Genomic DNA, 27383 nt, shown 5'->3' with positions numbered 1-27383 from the left:
TCAGGTAAATAATACGTGGTTTATTCATGCGGTGGAATACTATACAGCCATGAGAACAAACCATTAACAAATACATGCAACAAAAATGTCACCATGTTGAGCAAATAAGCCAAACACAAAAAATACATGATGTTTGATTCTATTTGTATAATGTCCCAAAGCAGACAAAACTAACCTATGCTCTTAGAAACTATGATAGTGGTTACCCTTGGGGAGGTAGAAACTGGAAAGGAACATGACGGGTTTCCAGGGTGCTGGTAAGTTTGTTGACCTGGGTACAATGGTATTCACGTGTTTCATTTGTGAAAAATCAGTTACACTTCAATAAAAAGTTAAAACAAAATGATTTGCCTTAGCCTGGATTATCAGCTGAATGAAGAAATGATTCATTCCTTTGGCCTCTCCCCTTTGCTATACTCCCCACTCCTGCCAGTTCCAAATGGTGAAGGGGGAACAGAGGCACCCCTTGCTGACTAACATACGGACTAAAGGAGCAGGTCTACCAAAGCGTGAAATCAAGTCTACTGCCTTCCAGCCTGTTAACTCACTTTTCCCCTTGTCCCCTAGAGCCCAAATGTCCTCCTGCTCTCTGCCCCAAAGCCTTACTCAGGAGTAAATGTTCATCTCAGGGAACATTCGAATAAGTATCTAAGTTTTGAACAAAAGGGATGGAGTGTCCCAACAGTTAACATTTCAAGTTGCAGCTTGGATGAGCAAGGAGTCATCTAAGCCTTTTTACACCCCTGGGGGAATATAACATGCAATAGAAGTGCAGGCCTGACTGGGTTATGTGGGATGTTCAAATCTTGGCTCTGCCTTGGGCAAGTATGTATCTGCTCTGTGCCTCAGTTTCCTCATCATTAAAATAGACTTACCCCTATCCTTACTTCATACAGTTGTTATAAGGATCAGAGTTACATATAAAAGTTGGAAAAGTGATTGACGTAAGGTAGGAGCTTAATGTTAGCTGTCAACCTGACTTTATCCAAGGTATGCTGTCCCCAAGGAAGCAGGGCCCAGGAGTTCAGGGAGCAGAGGGTTTTGGGGCTCACCATGTCTCCCCAGGCAAACTGAGGAGAGTACTCCTGGTTGTCCCATACTTGCCCAGTATTGCAGTAGGAACAGGTACACAGGCTTCAGGGCTAAGTGGGAGCAGAGGAGGAACTAAGGATACAAGGTGGAGTTGGCTGTCTCCAGCCCCATATATATCTGCTAAATTAGCCCATCACTAAATAAATAAGTGTAGCACCCAATGCATCTGTTGTCTTCAAAGAATCAGGAATGTTGCTCTGTCAGAGGGCGGAAAATGAAGAAGCTTCTTATGAGGTGTGTAATATTTGATATAACAGCAACTAAGGAGGTGATGACATTGTTCACCTACGCTTCCTAGTTGACCAAAGGGCCAGTAAACACCACAAGCATTTTCCTATTCTATTTATACAGCCCTGGTCTCTGGATCTGGCCTCTATTTTGAAAACCCAGAGACCTTGGCAGTGACTGGCTCATGATACATACAAAACCTGAGGTAGACAACAAAAAGTCATTTTATAACAGTGAAAAGTAATGTTCTACTGAATGTTCACTAGAATATTCACACTGCATCTTCTCCCTGAAGGCACACCTACATAAGCCCAATCTTCGTTAGAAGGATACTTGAAGGCGTATCAAAGTAACATAATGGCAATAAGCTAATTCCCAAGAGCTGACAAATTCCCAAGAGCTGATGGGACTAAACATCTGATAGCCGACACTTTCTCTGCCTCCAATGATCAACACTGCACCCTGCCTCAAAGCCTGTCTCCCTTTGTACACCTCTGCTCTGATGCCCTATTAATGCTATTAACACAAATTTAGACAGTATTCATATTTCCTCAGTTTCCAAGTTTAGGGAGAGGGTATGCCAGGAAACTACTGATAATTACAAGGATTAGTTAATAGAAGCCGAAGTCTCTCATCAATGCCTTCCCTCCCTGAAGGCAAGTTTCTTTGGGAGTCACACTAGAACCAGAGGCTTGGTGGACACAGACAGAGCAGTTACTACTTGCAGGCTTCCTGCTGTATGTAGGTTAGGACACCCGCCCCCCTTAAATGCAGATGGCCAGTTTCTCTCCCTGAACACTATGGCTACGTAGTGTCTTTCCTTTAACATATTCTGGTCTAGGCCCAAACTATTCAACTTGAGCATTCTTGATTATACCACAATCCAACCATGTTCCTAGATCAGTCCTTCCAATCTCAGGTTGTGTTCTTTCCACAAATGGCTAATTTGATCATTTCTACTTTCATCCTCAGAGGACAAACTGAATGGCAGGTGTGCCCTGCAGCCATTCCCATGAATGTCACATCACTGATCTGACAGTGAAAAGCCATATCCCTCAGTTTCCTAACAGTTACAAGTCTTGAATGAAAAATCACCAAATATTTAGACTGTGTGTTTGTGTGTGTGTAGGTGTGTGTGTGTTAAGTCCTACCAGCTTTGGCCTTGGTGGTGGGCAGGGGCTGCCTTTTCCTAACAGTTCTTCTTGAGTCACCACTCAATTATAGCAGAGACATCGGAGAGTGGAGGGAAGATCAGAGAAGGCAATGAGGCCAACAAAGCTCAAAGGAAAGGGCAAATTCCAGAACTCCACATGCTCAGGTGTGGCTCTGCGCCTCTTCTGCACACAACAGCTCACTCAGAACCCAGAGCCCTGCTCCACCCATTCAGGATCTCTTCTGCTCCTCTCTACCCACGGCCAGGGACCTTCCTTTTGTCTCTGCTTAGTATTACCAACAATTACTCCATCCTTCCGGGGATTCTTCTTTTCCCCATGAAGTGGAAAGAGCAAAAGGAGGCTAAAAATGTTTTATCATTTGCTTAGAATTAACTAAGACCATTAAATGAGAATAGTGATGGGAAATAATAAAGAAGCTTTACATGTTCTAGTGAACTTTCACAATACTTTCTGGTACTTCCTCCAGAACTAAAATAAACCTGGATATGTAATACTAAGAGCCCACCATCTCCACCTCCTCAGCACCATTACAAACGCCTTAGCTAGCTAACAGCAGCCATCATATTTCCCCAAATGACTTATGGCAACCACCACCAAGGCAAAAAGACTTAATTTTTGTAAACTGATAATAGTTTGGAAATTGACAGACAGGAGAAGAAACAGAAATCAGGTAACCCATGTTTCTTGCTAAAAGATTTGCTACTCCAACACCATGAATAATATATATACACAAATTGAGAACTACACTTTTTAAACAAGTACTCAGATTATAAAAGGTCATGTTCTTTTAAACATGCTTTAAAGAAATGATTTTTAAAAGAATATGCAATACTTGCTCTGCTTTGTTCTCTTAAGTTTTTCACTACATCTAAAATTAGCAAGTTTTCTAGTGATGTGAAGTAAGGACAACAGCTCACCTAGCTGTCAGTTTTGGAAGAGTAGTCAAGCAAAAAGCCGATTGTAATGGTTCTGAAATGGCAAATACAAATTCTGAATGGGGATGAGGCACTGGATCATACTATGCAAAGTACAACATTATAATTGAGGAACAGATACTGCTGCTTCTTTCCGAGCCAAAAGGAGTAATAGATCTATAGCACGTAGTGCCAGTAACCTAGATCTAAGACAGGAGATGTTAGATGTGAAGTCTGTCAGCTTTCTTTGTACAGTCACCGCCTCCGATTGCAGCTCTGTATCTAAATCTGAGGGTAATGTGCAACAGGTTTCCATGGGAGGGGTTTTCACTCTGTCTTGAGAAAAAACAACTATGGCATTTTTGTTCAATGAAGCAAGGTAAGTCTAATTACATTCTTGATACCTAGAAAGGTTAACTGGTAGGAATTTCTTGAGAGAAAATCCCCCAAATCTAAAGCAATTCTGTGCTAGCATCCAAAATGTTCAATCCAGTTCCAGAAATGTACCATATTAGCAAATAAAGTAGTTACTATTTATAACAATATGTAACAACTGGCTAAAATTCTTGGTAAATAACTATTATGACCATCTAAAATTTAGTTTTAAACTTATAACTTTAGCAAAACCTACTAAACACTTTACGTTCAATTGTACAGAAATACAATCCATTTAATCTTGAAAAACACTATATAAAACTAAAAAATGAGAAAACACACTTGCAAACCATTACACTCCCTCATCAATTCTACAACTGTAATAAATTTAATACTATAAACAGACTGAACAAATCAGAGCACGGTGGAAAGAGTTCAGCAGCTTTAACAAGTCATAATTTTTATGAACTAAGAGAGTAGAGACAAATGGAATTCTCAGAACATTAAAAATAGATTTTTTTTAAGACAAAGGTCCCAACTTATTCTTATATACACACACAAAAATTCATCTGTCACAGACAGCAAATATTAATGTATACACTGGAGTTTCCGGCTGCATCTGTACATTTAAAATAGTTAAAATAAATGAACAAAAAGTTGCCAAATCTATCTAAGGTGGATCATTCAAGTCTGTGTAAGATGGAATACAGCTGTTCTGGTGCTCACTGCTGCTTCTCAAATGCAAAAACCAAGTAAATACCTAAAAAGAAAATAAGTAAAAGTTAGAGTTTGGTTTCTCATATCCTCAGGGAAAACAAAACAATCTCAATCCTATTTGCAATCTGGTGAAAAGTCTTAGGCCTTCAAGCAGCTTTTGATGAGAAAAAATCTATTATTTCTAAGAGCTCCTTAATTACTTTGAGTCATTTAAAAAGTTGATATGGGATTATATATGATGTTTATTTGAAAACGAATGTCCACTTACAGTAATATTCAGTGACATCACAGCCCCTGAGACCTTTTTTTTTTTTTTTTTACCCAGAGCAATATAGATAGGTAGAATAAGTTTTATATTCAGAAAGAAACTAAGAGGAAGAATTATAAGGAACATGTATAACATGCATGCTAAAATTCCAATGACTGAATTACTATGTTGTAGGGTCTGGTAAGAAAAATGAGCCAAAAGCTACATGGTACTTGAGATATTAATCTGGCCCCAACAGTGCTATTCCTCCACAAATTCAGCCCCAAGGGTACTCTCTTACATAAAATTTCCTGGTTTGATGTGTATGCAACTCAACGATATCTAAGTGCATCTAAGGTTCTCCATTCTGAATCACAATGAAGTTCAAACCTACAATATCTTTTAATATGATACCAACAGATTTTATGGTAAGAAAATACCTGAAAAGATGACAAATCCTCAAAACATCACAAGGATGTTCAGGGTGTATGTTAGGACATTCATTCAACCAGCAAAAACAGGCCACATAACTTGGAGTCCTCACTTCTCAAGTTAATTTTTGAGCGGGGAACATATGAAGGATGGCAGACCACGTAACAGCCTCTTGATCCCTCAGCAGTGTGACCCTGCCCAATCCACCCCCAAACACCTATACTATACCTACTGCAAACAACCCTCAGTTCTGTGCTTTCATCATTGAGGGTCATTTAAAACCACTAAAATGCAGTGTCTGATTTCAGAGAAGCAATTGTAACTTTCCTTCCTAACGCAAACATTCTAAAAGTCTCACTCATATAAAATGCCTTTTGCACAGGCATTTCAATTGGAATTTAAAGAAACAAATCTTGAACCACTTCTAAAAGCAATCAGCAACAATTCTCTACTTTCACATTTAAAGCATCTTCTAGAGGAGCAGCAGGCTGGGGTATTAAGTGCTTAATGATTAGACCAGTAGGAGTTCAAACTATAACTTCTTACTTTTATTAGACTGTGACACCAGGCAAGATACTTTCCAGAGCACAAAGCCCTTCAGTTTAGAATATAGTGCACCTTATCAAAGAGCTGAGTGATCCCGAGAGCTAGATCCTGGCTGCAATTTGGCCATTGCTACTTTTATATTACCTTTCACATCTCTAGCCCCTCTCCTCAACTGTCCGGGGCTATCTAATTCATTTATATGTTATCACTAAAGTCTACAAATAATATAAAAATATAGCTATAAACTACAGCCATCACATCATCAAGGCCTTCGACCAAAGCTGTTTGCCCTTACGATGTACTCCGGGCCTGGTGGCACATCTAAGATACCTGTGCTGTCTCCAATTTGGGGATAGCAGTGAAATGTGTAAGTTTGTGCACACATCTCAGGCGTCAAAGAAGAGTGTGTCTCTGACACAGCTCCCAATCCCATTGCTAAGGGTGCCAATATTCTGAGACAAGCTCAAAATGTCAGCCCGATTTGTCTTCTTTCCTTTCCCTCTCTATCCAATTCAGCAAATCCTAGGACATTTTCCTTCCATGTGGCCTTCCATGAGCCATGGTTATGAGTAGGGAACACGTGGATTGCTCTGCAACCTTAGCCAAGTTATTTAACTGCTTTCTCACCTGTGAAAAGTAGATACAATAAATAGTAGTCTACTCATAAAGTTGTGAGGATTGAGTTAGAACACATAGGAAAAGCTTAAAATAGTGCCTGGGTACATGTGAAACACTCGATAATATCAAGTATTATTATTGCTCAGGTTCACTAGTTTTCATTAACCTCTCCTTCACCTATTTTTCCCATTACAGTAACTTTAGCACTTAAAACTGTTTGCCCAGCTAGTGCATTTATTTGTGTCTGTTTCTTCCATTAGATCGTACACTTCTGGAAGGCAGAGATTATAACCTGTTTATTTTTTTATCCCCTAAAGCCTTTCATAGAACTTTAACTCAACACTCAATGTTTATCAAATGGCTTATCTTTGAGTACTACTTATGCCTTCAACATAATCAACAAGTACTTAAGTGAACAGTGGGAACTACCTTTTAAGTCCTCAGGGCAACCACATAAAGGTATTATCATGATCTTAACAGTGAGGCTCTGAGAGCTGACTTCTCAGCATCCACTTGCTGAAGAACCACAGGACTTCACAGATTTGCCAGGCCTCTGACTTCTCTTCCAAAGACCGGTACCTCACTTTAGAACATCTCCATGGCAGGCCAGTTCCCACCCCTCTAAAATATCCGCTCAGTGCTCCTTCACTTAATGTTCTAGTATTTATTATGCCTTCGCTGTCAACATCAGAGTGACCAAAATCAAACAAAGTACATGGGAGTGTTCTATAAGCCAAAATTTCCAATAGAAACCTAGGTAAAGACAGCAAATACAGTGGCTATGTAGTTGATGAGTAGGCAACAAAAATGTTTAAGAATGTTCGTAAAAGTTTATATTAAGCAACATTCTGCATATATTTCCTCTTGGCACTAAAGAGCTATGCAAAAGGGAGGAATTGGACATAAATAGGGATTTTGCATAAACATAAGTACATATACACACAACCTAATATGCGTCAGAAAAATTCTCAAGTTTTCAGATTTTAATGATCACTTTGAGACAATCTTTGAAAATGTCAGTAAATCTACACTGATGATATACTCACTTGTAGCTTCCCATTCTGATTTACTTAAGGTTCCCTAAAATTATAAAAAAAAAAAAAAAAAAGAAAAAGAAAAAGAAAATTTCAGATTGAATATGGAAGTACAGTTGACCTTTGAACAACACAGGTTTGAACTGCATGGGTCCACTTATATGTGGATTTATTTCAATAAATACTGTAAATGTGTTTTCCTTGTGATTTTAAGAACATTTCCTTTTCTCTGGCTTACTTTATATAATACATTTAACAAATAAAATATGTGTTAATTAACTGTTTATGTTCTCTGTAAGGCTTTGGTCAATAGTAGGCTGTTAGTAGTTAAATTTGGGGAGAAACAAGTTATACATGGATTTTCAACTGTGCAAGGGGTCAATGCTGCTGACTCCCACATTGTTCAAGGGTCAACTGTATATGTATATATATATATGCACTTATTTTTCAGTAATGCACAGACGTGTCCAAACAACCCTATATTTGCTATAAATATACATACAAATTACTGTAAATATTATTGTGATCTGAACATATAAAACAAATCAACCTTTAACCTTTGACACCATCTCCTCAACACTTTCGCATTCCTGCCAAATCCTCTAAACTACTGATTCTCAACTAAAGGGTGAATTTGTGTAAAGAGGGTATTCATCTGTGTGTGTGTATGTGTGTAAGTGTGTGTATATAGAAAAAGCATCTATCTTGTATATTTAACTTGGAAAGTAAAAAAGTAAAAATACCTATCTCAAAACATAAAATCTTTATGGTTTTACAAAGAAACCACCAAATAAAGTACATATCATGCAAAGAAAATAAATTATATTTAAAATGGTTATCAAAATATTAAAAAAACATTTTGATCTAATAATGCAACGATTAGTAAGATAGTGGCAATTCTAGCAAGTACTGTAATTTTGAAGAAACGATGAATGTCAACAATATTCTAAGATGTCAGCAGAAATGTGTTATGCAAAAATCTGTAATTTCTATTAATGACAAAATCACAGCTACAGATAATACCACTGTGGTATTGTTGCATTCACAGTAAGAGAAAATGTAAACCTCCATGTAGAAGTCAATGAAAATGAAAATTAATTTTTCACCATCTAAGTTCATGAGTCCTGAATTTTATCTGTGGAACATTGTGGGTTAGCAGTACCTAGGTTAAGATGATATAGCAAGGAAACTCAAACCAAGCCTATTAACTTTCCCCCACCTTTACTGCTTCATATATAGCACTCCATTCTCAGTTCACTGAAGTACATTTTATTCTATATTCTATGGTTATAAAAAGTCATCATAACTTAGGTGAAACAGATTAATATGTATCTGATTTGTAACTCAGTAAATCCAAGTTCTGTAAACCAGTGAAATAACTTCCTAAATTTCCATAAGCTTTTTTTCATTTTTAATAAAATATGTTAAAAGATGAAAACTTACCAAAGGTAACCTTACTTGACTGTTCTTCATGTACTGTGCTGCATGTTCATAGTCATCCACCTTTTCGGATGCAAGTTTGGAATTCTCATTTGCAGGATATGGCTAGGGAAGCAAGTGAAACTCCTTGTTACAATATCACACTGAAGTTTACGGTTCAGAATTAAACATACTAAATCACTGAAATAAAATAATACAATAATCCTGAAGTATTACTTGAGGAAGACAAACTACATATACATGTGAAATCTGAAAAATGAAATGGGTGGCAGGCATCATCTGTTAGCAAGGCAGCTGCTACGATGAACTCTGATCATAATCAGACTACTTCAAGTTGGACTAAACTATATCATTTAATCACCACCAAGAACCACATAGCAGAAAACACTGGCATTTCCCTCCCAGCCAAAGGCTTTTTCTGTTACAACACAAAGCTGAAGGAAGGTATTATCAAACGAGCTAAAGAGTAATTTGAGCATTATAGCTATTTAAGAGCCATGGAAGGCAGAACAGCAATTATAAACAATACAAATGAAAAACTCGTCAATGGAGAACCCCGTGAGTTTAACAGGACAAGGAAAATCATCCAGGTTCCAAAATATAGGCATCTCCACATTCCCATAAGAATCTGAAGAGGGGCGACACACACAAAAAAAAGAGAAAAAAAAAAGTTTTTGTGTGTTTTTTAAAATTTATCTTTATTGTTGAAAATATTACAGATGTCCCCCTTTTTCCCCTCACTGATCTCCTCCACCTTACGTCCACCCTGCCCCCGGCCTTCCCCATACCAATGTCTGTGTCCATGGGTTATGCATGTTAAGTAAATAAATTCTTCGATTAATCTCTCCCCATCCACTCCCTCATCCCCGCCTTCCCTCTGAGATCCCTCAATCTGTTCCATGCTTCTATGTCTCTGGATCTATTTTGTTTATCAGTTTATTTTGTTTATTATATTCCACATATGAGGGAGATCATGCGGTACTTGTCCTTCTCTGACTGGCTTATTTCGCTTAGCATGATACTCTCCAGTTCCATCCATGCTGTCCCAAAGGGTAGGAGATCCTTCAAAAACAGGTGTTTTTAAGGGTATGCTGACCAAATGCTTATTCAAATTACCTCGAGCACTATTTATAATCCATTTTAACTAATTTATCTTTATACTATGGTTAGTGCTTTGTAAATACATGTAAATTAAAATATAAATTACATAGAAAATTTACTATAACCACTATCTACTCTATAAAATTATATATTCTTTATAATGTCTGTCTTCTTAAAACAAACCAGCCAGCAAGAAACAACTTTAGGCCTAGATGTCCCTGATGAATTTTGAAGAAAATGATCTGGGAATGTCTACTTGCCTATCTTCTTTTTCCTTTTTCTTTATAAATATCCTACAGTGAGCAGAGGCAATAAAATTTAGCTATTTGTTTGCTGTTTAAAAAGTATTTGGCTTTCTGGATTTCCATAGTTACCATTAGCAACTATACTCTTTACTGCACTTTAACACAAGATCTAAGAAACATCGCTTGTAATCACTAAGTTCTTCTGAACCTTCAATCCACATCTTGCAGTTTCATTGCATCACAAAGCTTCAAAACCTTAATTTGAATGTCAGCCAAACTATTCTGTTGTAAATTTTTTCTCCATCTTATCAGTGTAATAAGACTACTTCTTGTGATTATTTCCCTGTCAACAAACACCTAGTTTTACTCCCCTATTGATCATTTTAAAAGCCCAAACAACATGATTATAAAGCTGCAAAACTGTTTTTTCTAAATTTGCTAAAATGTACACATCCTATTCAGTGTCTCCCCTCAAAGCAGTTACCTTTCCAGAACTGTTTCCAGGTGAGAAAAAAGAAAACAGGTGTCAGGACTTTATAACTATAGTTCCTTGGCTTATGTCTTTTCATTCTTCCTTCCATCTGCTACACTGCTCCAGGAGAGCAGAGCAAAGTTGTACTGGTTCTACTGCTGAAACTCTGGGCCAGCTGAAGGCTGACGGCTTTAGGAAATGACCTTTTATAGCAAACATCAGAAAACAGATCCATTTAAAATCTGACCTGGACCAAAGCAATAAAATAGCATCCTGACTGCTCTTTCTGCCTCCGGTCTTAACACCCCTCCAAACCACACTACCTAGTCATGTTCTCACTCTCTCATGTCCTCTCCCACTCACAGTCCTTTACAGGCCTGTAAAAGTGACCTGGTGAAGAAGTAGGAAAAAACAAAGAACTTTTTCAAACTACACACTATTACTGTTCATGTATGTCCCTAGATAGCCACAGTGATAGGTCATATCCTCAAGCGCATTAATGGGGGAGAAGACTGGAGACCTACTGTGCTAAGAAATACTGAGTGATCAGTACTTCCTCAGACATTCTCTGCTCTCTCATGCTTCTCTGCCTTAACTCTTACAGTCTACTTTCTTCCAAAAGGCCCTCTTATATACTCACTGCACTTTATTACTTCTTCATTACTGCAGTTCTTACATTGTACTGAATTATTTGTTTATCTCCTTAATGCACCACAAGATCCTTAAAGAAAGGAGACCTTACCCCATATCCCACTGTCTACATATATTTTTGAATAAATCAATTTGTTACACAAATCAATTCATTACCCACATTCAAAGAGAATGAATGTATAAGTAACTGACCACTGTCCATGCAAAGTACCAAGTAAGAATGATATACTAAAGGAATGTTTGTGTGTGGTGTGACCACTTAAGCACACACTTTTTCTAGTTTTCTCCTTTCCCTCAAAACAAACAAAAATATAAAACAAATACAAACATTCCTAATTCTAAAACACAAGAAATGTAACCAAAGACGAATATAACATTTTAGTGGTTTTAAAAGACAATTTAGGATTTAAAGGTGACCCTCCCACTCAAAATCAGGGGAGAGGGGAAGAGATGCATCTACAATAGGAGACTTTTGTTGGAGTATCACCTATAAAAACTGAAGAAAATCTGAATGTTAATAGCCATGTGACCCCAAACAAGCCATTTATCATATCTGAGCCTAAGGCTGTCTATTTAAAAATAGAAAAAGTAGCTTGCCTACTTTTTTTGCCTACTTCATGAGGTAATTATGAGGATAAACAGAGTATGCTTAAAATACTTTTAAAATATTCTAAATTGAATAAACTCTCTAAAGAAATTTAATGACTACTCGATTATTATGATCACTAATCAGTAACAAAAAGGCTCCTTGACTATTCTGTATCTATCCAATTAAACACTGACAAAATACATAAGAAAAACTAGTTAATTAATGGCTGTATACTGTGTTTAAAGCCTGTATAGACTAACTTCACTACTGCAGTAGGGGAAACAGAGAGGAGTCCAGGAGTTAAAGCAGGTCTTAGTACCAACAGAGTCTAAAGACCGGAATCTTGCTTGACAGTCATAAAGAACAAAATTATACACAGTATGAAATTGTCTTGGACCCTGGCCAAGGTTTTAAAATTACCAATTAACAAAAAGGCATTACTGTAAAGAAGTGGTTCTCAACTGGGGATGATTTTGAACCCCAGGGGATATCTGTCAATGTCTAGAGACATTTTTGGCTGTCACAACTGGGGGTAGGGGTCCTACTGGCATCTAGTGTGTAGAGGCCAGGGATGCTGTTGAACATTCTACAGTGCACAGAACAGCTCCTATAACAAAGAATTATCCAGTCCAAAATTCCAATAGTCCTGAGGGTGAGAAATTTTATTTTAAAGAATTACTATCTAGAAAATAAAATCTGATGACAGCATCACATGTTCATTCAAGTATTTACTGAGCATCTACCTAACCAGGGAAGTTTTTGTACCAAGTTCTGTTCTAGGTGCTGAAGAGCCTGAGTAGCTATAAATAATCTGTGCAATTTATATAAATATTAAGTATCTACATGGCCTTGAAAAGAATCTCAGAAGCAGCCAAAAAAGTTTACCATAACTTGGAATTTGTACACTGTTTCAAAATACTTACCTCCAGGGCCTGCATTCGTTTTAACAGCGTTTTATTTTCATTGTTCTTAATCTTTTCTTCATAGAATTCCAGGAATGTTCTTTTGTAGACTAGTTTCATATTGTACTTCTTCACCATTCTGTCCAAAAAAAGATTATGTAATGAAAAGGCTTCTAAAGTATCTGTAATTTCTCAATAGCTTACTTTCACACAACAGTGACATCTTCTGGACTTAAATTAAAAAGCTATCATATACAGGGTATCCCCTCAAAATGTATACACACTATGTCTGTAGATTCCATTACATTTTGAAAATAAAATGTATTTTAATAAACACTGCCTTTATAATTATTCAAAGTATGTATACATTTTTTGGGACACCCTATATTCACAATAAAATTATGCAAAATAAATGATGAGCTACATACCACTAGCCATGCCTACAAGAAAATATGCCTTCCAAATCTCAGTGGGTCACAGGGAGCTAGCTCTCTATTAATGTCACAAATGGGTCAGGAAGCAAAATGAAAGATTATGGGAATAAAAAGCTATCAGGAACACTTTTCTATAGAATCCCTTTTATTTAACTTTATTCCTTACAGCAGTATTGAAAACAGCTGCCAACTTCCTTCTTAAAATATCCTTCCTCTCTTGGGTTCTATGACAAGACATAGACACTATTAATTTTTATCATACATCTTGGGTTGCTTCTTTAGTTTGTTTCACAGGTTTCTTCTACCCAACTTCTAAATTTTAAGGTTCTGAAGGGCTTGGCCCAGAGCCTTTACTCATTTTCACTCCCCCGATTTTACCCAGCATGCAAACAGCCATCAGTGCTCAGCTCGCTCTTCTGTCCCTCATTTATTCCACTGCTTACTGGAAATCTCCACCAGGATGTGGCATAGGCACTCTCTAACTTCCCATGTCCAAGGCTGAACCCCACTAGATTGTTTCTCTGCCAACCTTTGCTCTTTTAGTAAATTTCTCTAATGATTCACGCAGAAATCCTGGGAGTTCTCCATGTTATCTCCCTCTCTCCACTGCCCACTGTATTCAACATGCCACTACACCCTCTCCATTAAACTATAAATTGTACTTCAATAGCTTGCCTTCAGCATCTTGAGCTAGCCAACTTCTTTCCCACTTCGAGTCCCTCATACATACTTGTCCCTTGTGCCTGGAATAGTCTTCATTCTAGTCTTTAACTGGCCAACTCATATTCATCCTTCAGATCTTGACTTAAACATTACTTCTTCACAGATGGTTTCCTTAAATCCTCAATTACATTAGGTTTCCCTATTACACTCTGTGTGGTTTTTCTCCCCCCACTCCATTTGCCAAAGTTTATAACTACCTATTTGTAGACAATATGAGGGAGCATATGGATGATTCCAGGCAGCAGGGAAAGAAGAAAAGGAAAACAGGGAAAAAGAAACCCCTGAAAAAACCCTGAGGGCTTGTGAGGTGACAGTCGAGAGGGCAGGATGAAGAGAAACATATGAGGGCCACTGGGATTTGTATATAAAGGACGTATGTAAGGCAGGATTCCCTATAATTTAAATTATCCCTCCTTGGAAAGACAACATGAGTAAAGATAAAAATCTCTTCTACTCTAGTCAGTTCCTTTTCTATCATAAATCTCCAAATTAAGCTTTTAGAAATAAAACGAAGCTTTACACCCAAGAAATATAATGACAGAGAACTGAAACTCAGTTTGACCAACTTGAATAGGTTTGCCATATGAAAGCTAATTATATTTTTGTTCAATTCTTAATGAAATGGCAAAAGGGCATCTCAAAAATCCCTATGCACTGTTGGAATCTGTCTCACAAAATGAATACCTATTTCAATAAATTCAGATATTAAAGCAATGACTTGTGACTTTATACATCTATCATTATTAGGCAAATGAAGTAGAAAAGATTGCTAGTGCTTGCTTAGGACTAAAATAAAGTTAACTGAAATCACCAACTTTGTTAATTGAAAACATCAAGATAACATATTAAACATATGAAACAATGAAAATGTTTACTTTCTTATATTATAAAGCTGAAGAGCAGTAACATTCCCCAAAAGTTTACCAATTTTAAGAACAAAAATGTCATTTAAAATTTTTAATTTTAGTTTATATTTATAAAATTGTGCAAAATATTTTTCTCATGTTCTGTCACACTCTACTTAACATATAAAATGTATTATATATCTTACATTTTATATGTTCATTATATGTATTATAGAACTCCTGAAAATCCAATACCCATAATTTTACCAGCTGACTGAGACAAGTTCAAATAATCACCAACCAAAAGTAAGCAGACAATAAATCTCTGTTTTCCTCCCCAGTTAAAAAGACTTTTGTTTATAAAGGTAGGAAATGAAATTTGGTCAGCTGTGATATGGCCTAGATTTAAGTTGACTCTTTTACTCTCCCTACCAAGAAAAACCCCAAGACCAAGGTATCTCATAAGGCCTTGAAGCCTTACCTGATAAGTCTGGTACCCCCACTTTCCCTGTGTATATAGAGTCCCCAGGACTCCTAGGAATTCAGGTACATGAGTGAATGAATTCCTGAATCAGGATTTTATTATCAACATTGCCTGAGACATAGGCGATTTCAGGACTATAGGGAAATGTAAAACAACTTTTAATATCCATCCCTGTCAAAAGAAGGATTCATTTGATATTGCCAAATTATTAGCAGTTATTTTAAAAAAATCTTTTGCTATTTGTAATGCCAGGTATTTTTTGCCACAAGTTGAAGGTAACAGACTCCCTTTCTTACCTAAAAGATAAAATAATTCCAGGAATAAAAGAAAACTAAGTAACGCTGTAAGAGACCTATGACATCAACCCTGCCTGGATTTTAGGTCTTTTTTTTTTTTTTTTTAAACAAGGTTATATTTTTCTTTTGGGTCCCCTATAAAATAAAGAATGACTAGAAATACAGATACCACCACCCCCTTTTCCTCTCTGAAGGCAAAAAGAGAATAGTAACAGATTAATAACATTCTTACTCATTTAGTAACGGAAAATAGACCAAAAATTCTGGGACATCCACAACACCTTCCAAGTGGAAGTCATATTTGCAGCCAAATAAAGGATAATCTCCTTTCTTCTGAAATTTCACAGTATATATTTCATTTCCAAATGACTCCGTTTCTGAAGCTTCAAGGCGTCTTCTATAATGGTTTTCCCCAAACCAAAATAAAAAGATTAAACTTGTTATTAGCCCAGATTTATTTTGATCAGTTTATGCATGTGAAAAAACCACATGATGCAATTTTAAAAAGACAATTGATTAGCGATTAGCTTTTTTGTTGTTGTTAATCCTCTTCAGAGGATATTTTTTCCACTGATTTATTAGAGAGAGTGCAAGGGAGGGAAGGAAGAAGGGAGAGAGAGGGGAAGAGGGAGAGGAGGGGGGAGAAAGAGAGAGAGAGAGAAAGAGAGAGAGAAACATCAATAACATCAATGTGAGAGAGACACGTTGACTGGTTGCCTCCCCACATGCCTGGACCAGGCCAGGGATCCAACGTGCAATCCAAGTACATGCCCTTGACTGGAAATCGAACCCATAGCCCTTACGTCTGCAGGCCAATGCTCTAACCATTGAACCACACCGGCCAGGGCTGATTAGCTTTTTAATAGAATTCGAGATACTTTTAAGAAGCAATATACAAAAAGATGATTAACAATCGCACTAATAATAAAATTAGGCTGGAAAGTAGGGTTCATTATTATGACAATTAAGTCTCTGTGCCTTGGAATCTGATCTGTAGCTTGTCAGCACCACCACCTTTGGCTGGATATAACATCAGCCTCCAACTTACACATTAAGATGTTTTAAAGGTTCATGTGTAAATCTGTCTTTTGAACTTAAATTCTGAGTATCTACTCAAATACATTATCAAAATGTTTAGCAATTTTAAGATCAACAAGGTGTGTTTTATAAAAGCTCTCTGATAAACACTGCTACTTTAAAATAAGCTTAATACTGAGTTTACTGTAAACCACAATATAATTTGAAAGTACTTACATCAGTTCAAAGCTATTGGGAGTGGTACCTATAAAATAGCCTCCAGGGTTAAGCCTGTCGCAAGCATTTCTGAGCATCATGTCAGCCTGCTCATAGGACTCAAACGAGTAATGACAGACAAACTGACAACTGCAGATGTCAAAGCGCATCTCTGGGTCATGAAATTTGTCAATCAGAAGTTCCTAAAGCAAATTAAAATGGGTAAATATGTTAAAGTACAACATAAAAGATTTTTAATAAATTAATTTCTAGAATTAGGGTCCTTAAAATAAAAGTGGAAATACCCTCCAACTGACCTATCCTTTCTCTCACGTATAACAAGGTTCTTAATGAAATCATTTTTTCATTCTTGTTCACTAGAAATTTTATTCCCATTTTCATAGTAATTTTAAAAAACTAGGAATTCTGAAATCATGTTAAAAATATGACATTTAAAGGAGTTGATCCTTTTATTTGGCTTTACTTGGAAGCTAAATAAAGTGACATTGAATAATAACTTGGGTTAAAAAAATCCCACAAAGCTGGCCTTAGGGACATTTAGAAAAAAATACACTACTATTTTTAAAGGTTTCCAACCTTTAAAAGTGGTAGTATTCTAGCAGTATACTCCCACTTCCCCTCTCACTTTCAAAACTGCTAACAACACGGGTAGGATGATTAAAAATATCTCTAATAGCTTAATGAGCTAACAAGTCACACAAAGAACATAAAGTTCAAGGTAAGACTTTCACCACTCAAGTGTCTCAGTAGTTCTTAAACTTCATAGTTGTTAAGCAATTCAGAAACAGAAGCTGGAAAAAAAACAGACCTTTGTATGTTGGGAAACTACATTCATAAATTACAAGGTGAACAAAACATAAATTCCATTCTAATTCAAAACACTGGAAAATAAATATTGTCCAAATGGAAAAGCAACAAGTGATTTCAAAAGTTTAAATTATTAAAAGCAAAAAATTCTCAGAAGTACTGAGATCATTAAAAAATTGATCATGATAGAATTTCCAGCTGAAACTGAAAACGCGTCAGAAGGTTTTTAAATTTCAGAACACATTTTTTAAAAAAGCTAATTTTTAAAACAAATCATTTACCTAAACTAAATATATAAAAAATAAATTGACAAATTAAAAAAAAAACACTGTACCTTTGAACTATCAGCAGTTATAAATTCTGCATTGAAAACATATTCATTATCACAACGATTTTTCAGGTCCTCATACCGCTGCTGACACTGTTTGACAGAAACATCAGCAATATCTGGAAGGGGAAGGGGTGTTAGTAACTGTCAACAAACACCCACAGAGAGAGCAAAATGTAAAGCAAAAATGGCACAAATCCACAGATTAACCTCAAGGGATAAACTTTCAAATGAAATCTAGCTTTAGTATAAGCAAAAAGGTTCTATTTCCTTCAAAACAAAAGAGGTCTTTGTTGCAATGTAAATGCCCTATTATTTTTGAAAAGATGCTATAAGCTTTCTAAATAGGTACCTATAACAGAAAAATTCTATAATGATTTTTAAAAGCTTATTCAAAGTTAAAAGCAGAAAGTTTAGATTCCAATTTGAATTATAAAACCTAACACTGTATGCCCAGTTTTGGAATTAACAAATTTATATTTTCTTAATAAAATGTTATTTGTCCTTTTCCCTGTGTTAAGATTTGCACTGATGGAACAAAAGCAACAGTGGATAAAATGCCGGCATCTTATCATGAATATAAGGTAGTGGCACTTAATGGTACCGCTAATACTTACGTTCTTCAGCACTACAAAACTAGCATGGGGAAAAAGTCAATTTCATTTAAGAATATCCTTGATAAAGCAGTAAAAATTAATTTTATTAAATCTTGGCTCTTGAATACATCTTTTTAATATTCTATGTGATGAAACAGATAGTAACAAAAACATTTCTACTATATAACAAAAGTCTGAACAGGACTTGTGTGACTGCGTTGTGAGCTGACTGGCCAATTTTTTCATAGAAAATTGTTTTCACTCGAAAGAACCATTGACAGACAAACTGGTTATTCAGACATGGTAATGTGGCAGACATTTTCTTGAAAATATACAAAGTGAGCCTGTCACTTTGAGAAAAACAATATACATATCTTTTACCAATGACAAAATTTGAGCTTTCAAGTGAAAGTTACAATTCAGTAAAACTTATTTCTACCACTATGGGCTGGATATCTTGCCATTACTTCTCCAATTGGTGGTGATAGTAAACAAATGTGATTTCTTGGTATCAACATAGAGAAGATCTGCGTAACATTATTGAACATTATTTTCCAAATATTACAAAATCTCACGTGACAAAACAGCCATTCAAAGTGCAAGATAAACCAATGGAATTAAATGTAACAGATTATGAAAAGTTCATCAATATGGTTTCAGATTCCACACTGTGGACCTTTAAGGAACTTGTCAAGTTTTGATGTAATATCAAAGATGAATATCCTATCTGAAAAGGCTATTCAAATACTCCTGCATTTTATAACTACTTATCAAATAAAATAACAAATCACAACATACTGAATGCAGAAATGGGTGTGAGAATCCAGTTGTCTATTATTCCAGACACTAAAGGGACCTGCAAAAATATTTTTTAAATGCCAGTCTTCTCACTAAATGTTCTTTTTTAATGGATTAAAAATATTTTTTAAATTGTTTTAATTACTATAATTAATTGCTATAACCACATACACAAAAGCGTTCTGGGATCCTCAAGCACTTTTAAGAGTTTACAGTGGTCTTAAAAGCAAAAAATTTGAGAAGTGCCAATTTGGGCAATACTTCGCAGGTAATACTATGCACTTCCTATTACTCGTCACACTGGGAAGAACATGCTTGCTTGTTCCACTTCTGTGCTGACTGACCAGTGGGTTCAGTTGCTTAATTCATTCCGTTAAGTTGCTTTCAACTTTAATAGCTTTAGCATCTGTTTATGATTGTTGCTTTCATCCATTATTTCATCAAGGTGGAAAAATTGTGATTTTCATCATTCCTTCTGCATTTATTCATTATTATTTTTCAATAAAGAGAAATTTTCCTTTTCGACCATTTGGTTACCTTGAAATATGGTTCCCATAGGGTAGGAAAGATACTCAATCCCTGCCCTCCCTCTTAATTTATGAATTTCAGAATAATGAGTAAGTTTCGCAGCAACCTCTAAGGGTGAATAATAAAACTTTTTTCCTTTATTTGGTGAGTTTCAATTCACTGTAATCACTATTCTTTTTGATGATGAAACTGCTCCATCTTTTCAAGTTTGTATCTAGACATGACTCTAATCACCTTTGATTGCCTGCTTCCTTTTAGGAAGGACAAGTTATTCTAGGCTGACTAACTATAGTATAACACCATCAGTAAAGTCTCATTTTAAAAACACCCATGTCAGGCACAGCCCCCCAATATCCTGAAATAAAATACTTTAGTGTCATTTTGATGAGCCCATCTTATTTTTCATTTCCCTCACTGAACACAAATTACTCTTTTAGACACCATTGTTTATCTTACCAGTACAAACTAGCTTGTTAATTCTTCCCTTTTTCCACTTGAGCAAATCTCCACCTTTACCACATCCCAGGTCCAAAACTGTAATGTCACGTTTTTTTTTCTGTCGCAGCTTTTCCAAAAATTCCCCTAAAACGGAGAAATAAGACATAATAGAAGATCTACATTTTTACTAAAGCATAAACTGTTGCCCATAATAACCTATTAACTTCTGTCTAACATGTAATATGAATTATTATATTTTCATTTGATGAATTTCATGTAATTCATCACTTATGGTAAATGTTTCAAAATATGGCTAAGAGTTAATTAACTTGATCCTGTAGCATTAAAGATGAAAAGGCATGTATCTGGTATTTTAGAAAGTTAAGACAGGTTTTTGAAGATTACTTTCAAATCTGACTCAACATTAAATAGCAGACATTTTAAATTCTAATTAATACAAGAAGACTCACAATTATTCATGATAAGAGAAAAACTTATAATCCATAATTTTTATAGTTTTCTCTTTCCAAAGCTAAGTGTTTAGCTTATTATACACCTAAGTTAATCAAAATTAAGTATGGAATAAGAGTGCTTGATTGTCATAAAAGATGTCAGGTTTACTACCAAAAAAAATACAAGAACTAGTCAAAAAACTATACATACCCCTATATTTTACTATCAGAATTCTTAAACACTCTGAAGTAAAAAATGGAATCTTTCATCCCAATCTACCAAATCACACTAGAAGCCAACAAATAATATCAGTAGGTCCCCATATATCAATAGCGAAATGCTTCAAATATCAGTTATAGGCATCTTAATATTCTTAGACAACTGAAATATTCAGCAATTCTAAAACTTGATACACTACTATGTCCTAGATCTACTCTTTCTGTCTTTATCACTCTGAGTTTAACACTTTCTATTTCATGTGTATTATTTTGATTGCTAGCATATTCTGTATAAATGCTTGCCTTTCACTGTCCATAGGATCTTAAAGTAATTTCAGAAGTGCAAGTGTTCCATATTTAACTTTCTACTATCTTAAGAAATAGCATAAAAATAATATTGAAAGAGTAAAAAATAACTACTATAAAACCTCTTTATTTCCATACAAGTAAAACTAATGAGAGAAATCATGAAACATTATTCAAAGATATCTTCATCACATTTATGAATAGTACTCAACTATTTACTAAGCTATAAGCACCAACAAGAAAGAGAAAATGAACAACAAAGAATGGATGTTGTGAAGAGAAAGAAAAAAGCCAGAGGGAGCTTGAATAGACCACAAGATTGCATTAGGGCCAGAAAGGCAAGTGCAGATGGCAAAGCACCCACTGAGAGAGTTGCTAAAACAGCTGAAGAAGGAAAATACCATGAATATACTGAGATAAATTTCTGCTAAGTCTGACTTAAGTCTTTTAATGAATAAATACACGAATAAATGAAACATCATTAAAAAAACCCAATAATAAGTTATCTGCATTATTGGATCTGCAGAAGAAAAGCAAGAGAAAATAAATTAGGACTAAGGTCCAAAGATTACCTTAAAAGTATAAGCTACAAATGACATAATATTAACCTTAAAAAAAAAAGTGAAAAGAAAACTGACACTCACTCAACTACCCTAGCTGACACCTGGCAGAGTCAAATAAATCATATTTTTATACTAAAACATGATTAAAAACAAAATTGAGATAAATAATACCAAAATGTGTTTGAAAAAATGACTCTAGTTTCTACTCTTAATACTACTCAATGTCTAATTTATTTCTAAAAGTTAGTAAATTATCATCAAACTTAGTAGAAAGTATCCACAATTAGCACTTTCTTTCCAGTGTAATCAAGAAAGCATTTTCATTTTTCCTAAACTGGCTTTAAAAAAAAAAAAAACCATACTGAGAAAACCTTCAAAATACACTGGCTTTTTAAAATCTTAAACTCATGTAATAGTCTACTTGATGTACTAGATATACAACGCAATAAATATATCCTGAATCATATTTCCTCCACTGACTTCATTTTTAATTTCAAAGGTGAGTTTCCATAGATAAAATGCTGGATCCAAAAAGTTGAATGTCTTCATTAATCGTTAACATAAAGTGCATTTTCTCTTCAAACACCATACAAGAAAAGTAAGTTCAATGGAAAATCAATAAACATGATCTTTACCAACTCATTATAGACCTTGAAATAAAAAGTCATGATTCTGCCAATTTCCTTGACTTAATGGAACCTGAATGTTTAATCCAACAGTATGTCAATGCCTCAAAACTATTAGAGTAAAATAGAATAATTACTTAATAGCATTAATAGCATTAACTCTAAGTATAAAAGGAGCACACTACCTTTTGAAGCCTGGTTAACTTTTCAACTTAATATCCATTAAACACTCAACCAAAAGTAAATACAAAAAGAATTTATCTCAAAGGACTACTTTTAGTTCTGGGTCCAGTTTCATAAAGCCAAGGTTTGATAATTAAATGAACAAAAATTAATGATCTAGCAACGTGGTATATATTTAACCATTTAAGGGGAAAAATGAGACATAAACTGAAATAAAAAATTCCAAACTATAAATTTAAAAAAAAATCATACCAATGAGGACGCTTTTCATCCAATTATTAAAATTTCTTAGGTAAAAAATACGACTTTGGCTACGCTTCTCCAAACCAACTTCCTGAAGTTCATTGTAGTGGGCAGCCACTGTTGAGCTGTGTCCTTCTTCTAAATTCTGAAGATGAGAGAATGGAACAAAATTAAGGATTAGAACATGGCAGAAATACATCTAAAAGAGCATCTGACCTATATAAGGATAAAATACTACTGAAATTACATTAAACAATGGCATTAATAGAAATCCTACGAATTATAGTTTCCCCCTTCCCTATTTTTAAATATATCTCTAGATTTAAATTTTTCATTTTGATCTTTCATCTGTATAATTTTGGTACCAATGTTTTAATAAAACAAGTACTCTTCCAGAGTTCTGATTTATTCAATTCAATAAATGCCAGTCAGTGGATGGATTCCTACCAGAACATAAAATAGGAATAAATTATAACTATAAAATAGTTGTGACCACTACATGAGATCATACACACAAAGAGGTTTAAACTCAATAGGCTATGCTCAGTGTCAGTGATTCCTACTATTATTTGCTATTAATCTAATTCAACATTTTCAATTTGTGCTCCCTACTTAAGGCCCTACACATTCTGCAAAAATCCCATGGTAGGTATAGGGGTTTCCTGTTCAACCACAGTGGTTCATCTGTTACCTATTTTATGTATCAGGCTCAAGTTTAAGATTTTTACTTGAGATTTTCACTGCTAGTTGAAGTTTGAAAACTAAGTTTATAATACAAGCTCCTCTCTGCTACAAGGATTCACACTCCACTAATGACAAATGCTTAACCTATCTAAGTGCACTCCTCTTCCTGGTCAATGCAGAATTTTACTCATTCATTGAAGCTCTCTTTCCCTCCAAATCTAGATTTTGTCTCAGATTCCTTCACAACATGGTATTCCCAGATGAAAATGACTTGCTATTCCTTGCTCTATAGTATCTCTGCTAAATATCAGGCTTCTGCATCCACTAGCTAAAATTGTAACTACCCAAACAAGAAGTTGAAACAATATAATTAAAGAAACTGCATTAAAAAAGGAATGTAAAGCTGGGTATGATTTTGAAATTTATCATTTTGAGTGATACTACTTCAGATACAAAAAGAGATAAACACCTAATAAAAAATGAAAAAAGGTAAATCATCTGGACCTCATACTCTTGTCTTTTTTAAACTCTAAGAAAAAACAAACTATAAAACCTAGCTTTCAAGTTTCTAGTCAAATAAGAGTTCTGATACCATAAAAATGATCTCATTAGCAGTTTTACCTAAATAAAACTATCAAAGTACAAGAGTTAAAAGCTTACTCTATCTTAATACAATAAAAAAAAGAACATTCTGAAGTTACTGAGGTTATGTAAAAACCAGTATTATTTCACAGCTGCTCCACATTTCAATTTGACATATTTCATTATGAATAAAATACATTCCACATACTTTTTGCTTTTCAGAAACATCTTCAAGTTCTCTTTTTCTCTTTTTCTGAGTGCCATCTGCAGGAGAAGGTTCATCGGATTCCATTCTTTTCCTTGAAATGCCTTCACCTGAACCTTTTTCCTCTAAGACAATTTCAGCATCAAGTTTCCTTTTCTTAGATGGAGTGTCTTCCCCACAGCTGGAACTCTCTTTTACAAGATCATCTGCAAACTCCATTTTTCTTTTTTGGGGGGTGTCTACTTGCCCACAGGTAGGAGCCTTTTCAAAAAGCCCAGTCCCAGGAGTGGATGTGTTTTCATTTGTACTGAATGAAGACTCTGTTACTGAATTTGTTGATACTTTTGCTTCTTCAAGGGAGATCTGTTCTCCTTCCTCTGCTTTTGCAGAACTTTCCATTTTTAATTACTTAAATAGATGGTAAAATTTCATGAATGAACACTGAAATGGTAAAAATTTGATATTACTTATAAACACTTTAAAAGAATTTTAACCAGAAGCTAACCATTTAATTTCAGTGATCAACTAGGTGTTTTAAAAAGATCTCATGAAAACAATGTTAATTAATATATAGTAATATGAATTCTTTAATATACTAATGTGGGAGTACTAACTATAACCCCAAACACTTCTAACAATCTTACCCATAAAAGTCACTACTGGCATTAAAACTGACAAATGAAGTGGGCGCATACAAGTTCCTTTTCTATTCTGATCCTTACTCTATAGCCCTGGTTCCCAAATTGTGTGCTGGGCACTAAAACAAACTCACACAGGCACAGCAGGATATTCTAAAATTTTAAGGGAAGCATAATGACATCTGATATCTGGAAGATATCACAGATACAGGTTCAAGTAGAGCACAGTTTCAGCTGAGTAGATTGCACTACATCCCTTTCAATGACATCATAATTTTGTGAAGCTGAGATTTTTGTGGCACTGAAGAAAATTAGTTAAACAGAAAATGAAGTTGGTGATGTCGAATCTTATGTCAAGGGTTGATAAGTTGTACAGAACCCAACAGGTACACAGATTCCATTAGTAAGGACTCATGGTTAACTAAAAATTAAACACAAATATTATTTTTTTCTTTCAGTTTGTGTATTATTAACTAAAGTTGCTAGGATATAAATACTTAAATTCTCTGGACTAAACTACTTATGAGTAGTAGTGCTAGGTATTTATTTTGCCCTGGAGACGTTGAAAAAAACAAACCCAGGGACACTAAGGTCACAAAGAACAAGAAAAGTATAGGAACTTTCAGTTGACTTCTGAAATCCCTATTTCGCAACAGGAGTCAGAATTAGGTAGAAAGTGAAGAGAGTAGCTTTGGACAAGAAGTTTCAAGACTCAGCCGGAAACTTAATAACCATTAAGTCTCTTTCAAATGTTCTTAGGCCTAATGGGATTGGAAGGGAAATAAGTGAACTATCTATTGGACAGGAAGTGGTATGGTGATCCATTTACTGCCACTTAACAAATTAATCAACTCCTACCACAGGGGAGCTCAATGAAGCACTGTGTGAATTACTGTTCAAGAAGCTTACCACTATTCAAACCTTAGGCTGTATTATTCGAAACAAATGGACAAGGGCGAGCAGAAGTAAAATAATCAGGGAGATTCTGTAAGTTCAAACCTGACAGTTATGAAGGGCAAAGGGGGAGTCTTGAGTAAAGCAATTTCTGAATATGCTAATGTGGTAGTACTAATAAGAAATAAAGTGGCTTAAGGGCAGGGATAAAAACAAGTCACTATAAACTGAGAAAGGTTTCAAGGGATAGGAACTATCACTGCCCAAGGTTTGAGGTAACAAAATACTAAGATATTCCAAAATAGGAGGAGCTGAATGGGGGGGGGGGTGTTCACCCAAAAAAGTAATTTTCAGAATGACTATTTAAAATGACCAAATCCCTATCTTCTCCTCTGTGCTATTTATTTCCTAAAAATGAACGGAAATGGGTTTTAAATTGAAATAAGCCAAAGTGATTTACCATTTGAGCTGTAATTAACACCTGAAATTTGTATTGGGAATACAGGTGTGAAGTTTATATGGGCAACTCTACTTCCACAGATGAGATGTCATAAAAACAATCAATTCGGTCAGAATAAATGACCAAAAAAATTCGGAACGACAGCAGAAATGGGTGAGAATGTTTGAAACAGAACGTCCAAGTGCAATAATGAATAAAATCGAAACGCAAGAATGTCGCCCTTCAGAATCGTGGAGGAGGGAGCTCACGGAAGAGAGTCAACCGACATCGGAGAGTCGGATATGCAATAAAACGACCAAACAGACATTTCGACCTGGCTTTCCAGGCACCTCTAAGGCAAGCCGGCTCCGTCATTTCAGTTCCTCAAAGCACAAGCGAGCTCCGCGCCAGGACGCCGGCCTTCGGCTCAATCAGGATAAGCTCTGCCTCCCGACTTGCCGGCCAGACCGGGTCACCTCGAGGGCCCGGGAAGGCGCGACAAGGCATTTTCGCGAGAATGGGAATTTTTCAGATAAGTTCACCCTCTTTCTTTCGTCACCGACGCGGCCTAGCTCTTAACCCAACCTCCGGCTCAGGTTTCCGACGCGCCGCTCAAGACACAGACGCTACTTCGCATCTGACACGGCCTCCCTAGCCCGCCCTCTCGGCGCGGCCCTGAACTTGCGGCCTATGCAGCTCTCCCGGCTTCTCCCGACCCCGACTCGCTGGGTCTGCAGGGGCAACACCGCCCGCCGGCTCCCGCAAGTGTTGCCCATTTTGCTCAGCGCTGAGGGCACAATAAACCCCTCGCGAAGGATACTGAAAGCACAAGGCTACGACAAAGCGAGCTCATCTCAGGAGCCGGAGCGCCCCTTCCACCTCCATGGCGGCGCAGGACCCAAACACAAAGAAAGGAAGGGCCGAAGCTCCAGCCGCCACACTCACCAATACCGCCACTCACGGTTCTGTTTTCGGAAGCGGTGAGCCGCGCCACGCTCGTGGAGTTACGCCACTTCCGGGAGTGCGCTGGTCACGTGACG

General features: G+C 36.0%; 1 protein-coding gene across 3 annotated transcripts; it reads right to left on the bottom strand.

Annotated features, from left to right (window-relative positions):
* Positions 1-27367, bottom strand: RNMT (RNA guanine-7 methyltransferase). 3 transcript variants are annotated; one of them, XM_081148737.1, is made up of 11 exons: positions 27289-27367; positions 24376-24813; positions 22911-23046; positions 20328-20453; positions 17956-18068; positions 16815-16996; positions 15793-15957; positions 12800-12917; positions 8822-8923; positions 7391-7424; positions 1-4544 (listed from the first exon to the last, which is right to left on the bottom strand). In XM_081148737.1, exons 2-11 carry the CDS (start codon positions 24769-24771, stop codon positions 4507-4509), a joined length of 1410 nt encoding a protein of 469 aa, XP_081004863.1. In that variant the 5' UTR covers positions 24772-24813; positions 27289-27367; the 3' UTR covers positions 1-4506. The 3 variants fall into 3 exon arrangements, with proteins under 3 accessions (XP_081004863.1, XP_081004864.1, XP_081004862.1); XM_081148738.1 differs by having other exon boundaries at positions 26365-27310; XM_081148736.1 differs by lacking the exon at positions 7391-7424 and having other exon boundaries at positions 26365-27310.
* Between the last annotated feature and the right edge of the window lie 16 nt (positions 27368-27383).

Source organism: Miniopterus schreibersii (genome assembly GCF_964146895.1).
Source record: "Miniopterus schreibersii genome assembly, chromosome: 10".
Taxonomy (NCBI): Eukaryota; Metazoa; Chordata; class Mammalia; order Chiroptera; family Miniopteridae; genus Miniopterus; species Miniopterus schreibersii.
The sequence above is the reverse complement of the archived record's forward strand: the minus strand, read 5'-3'. Positions and strand labels throughout refer to the sequence as shown.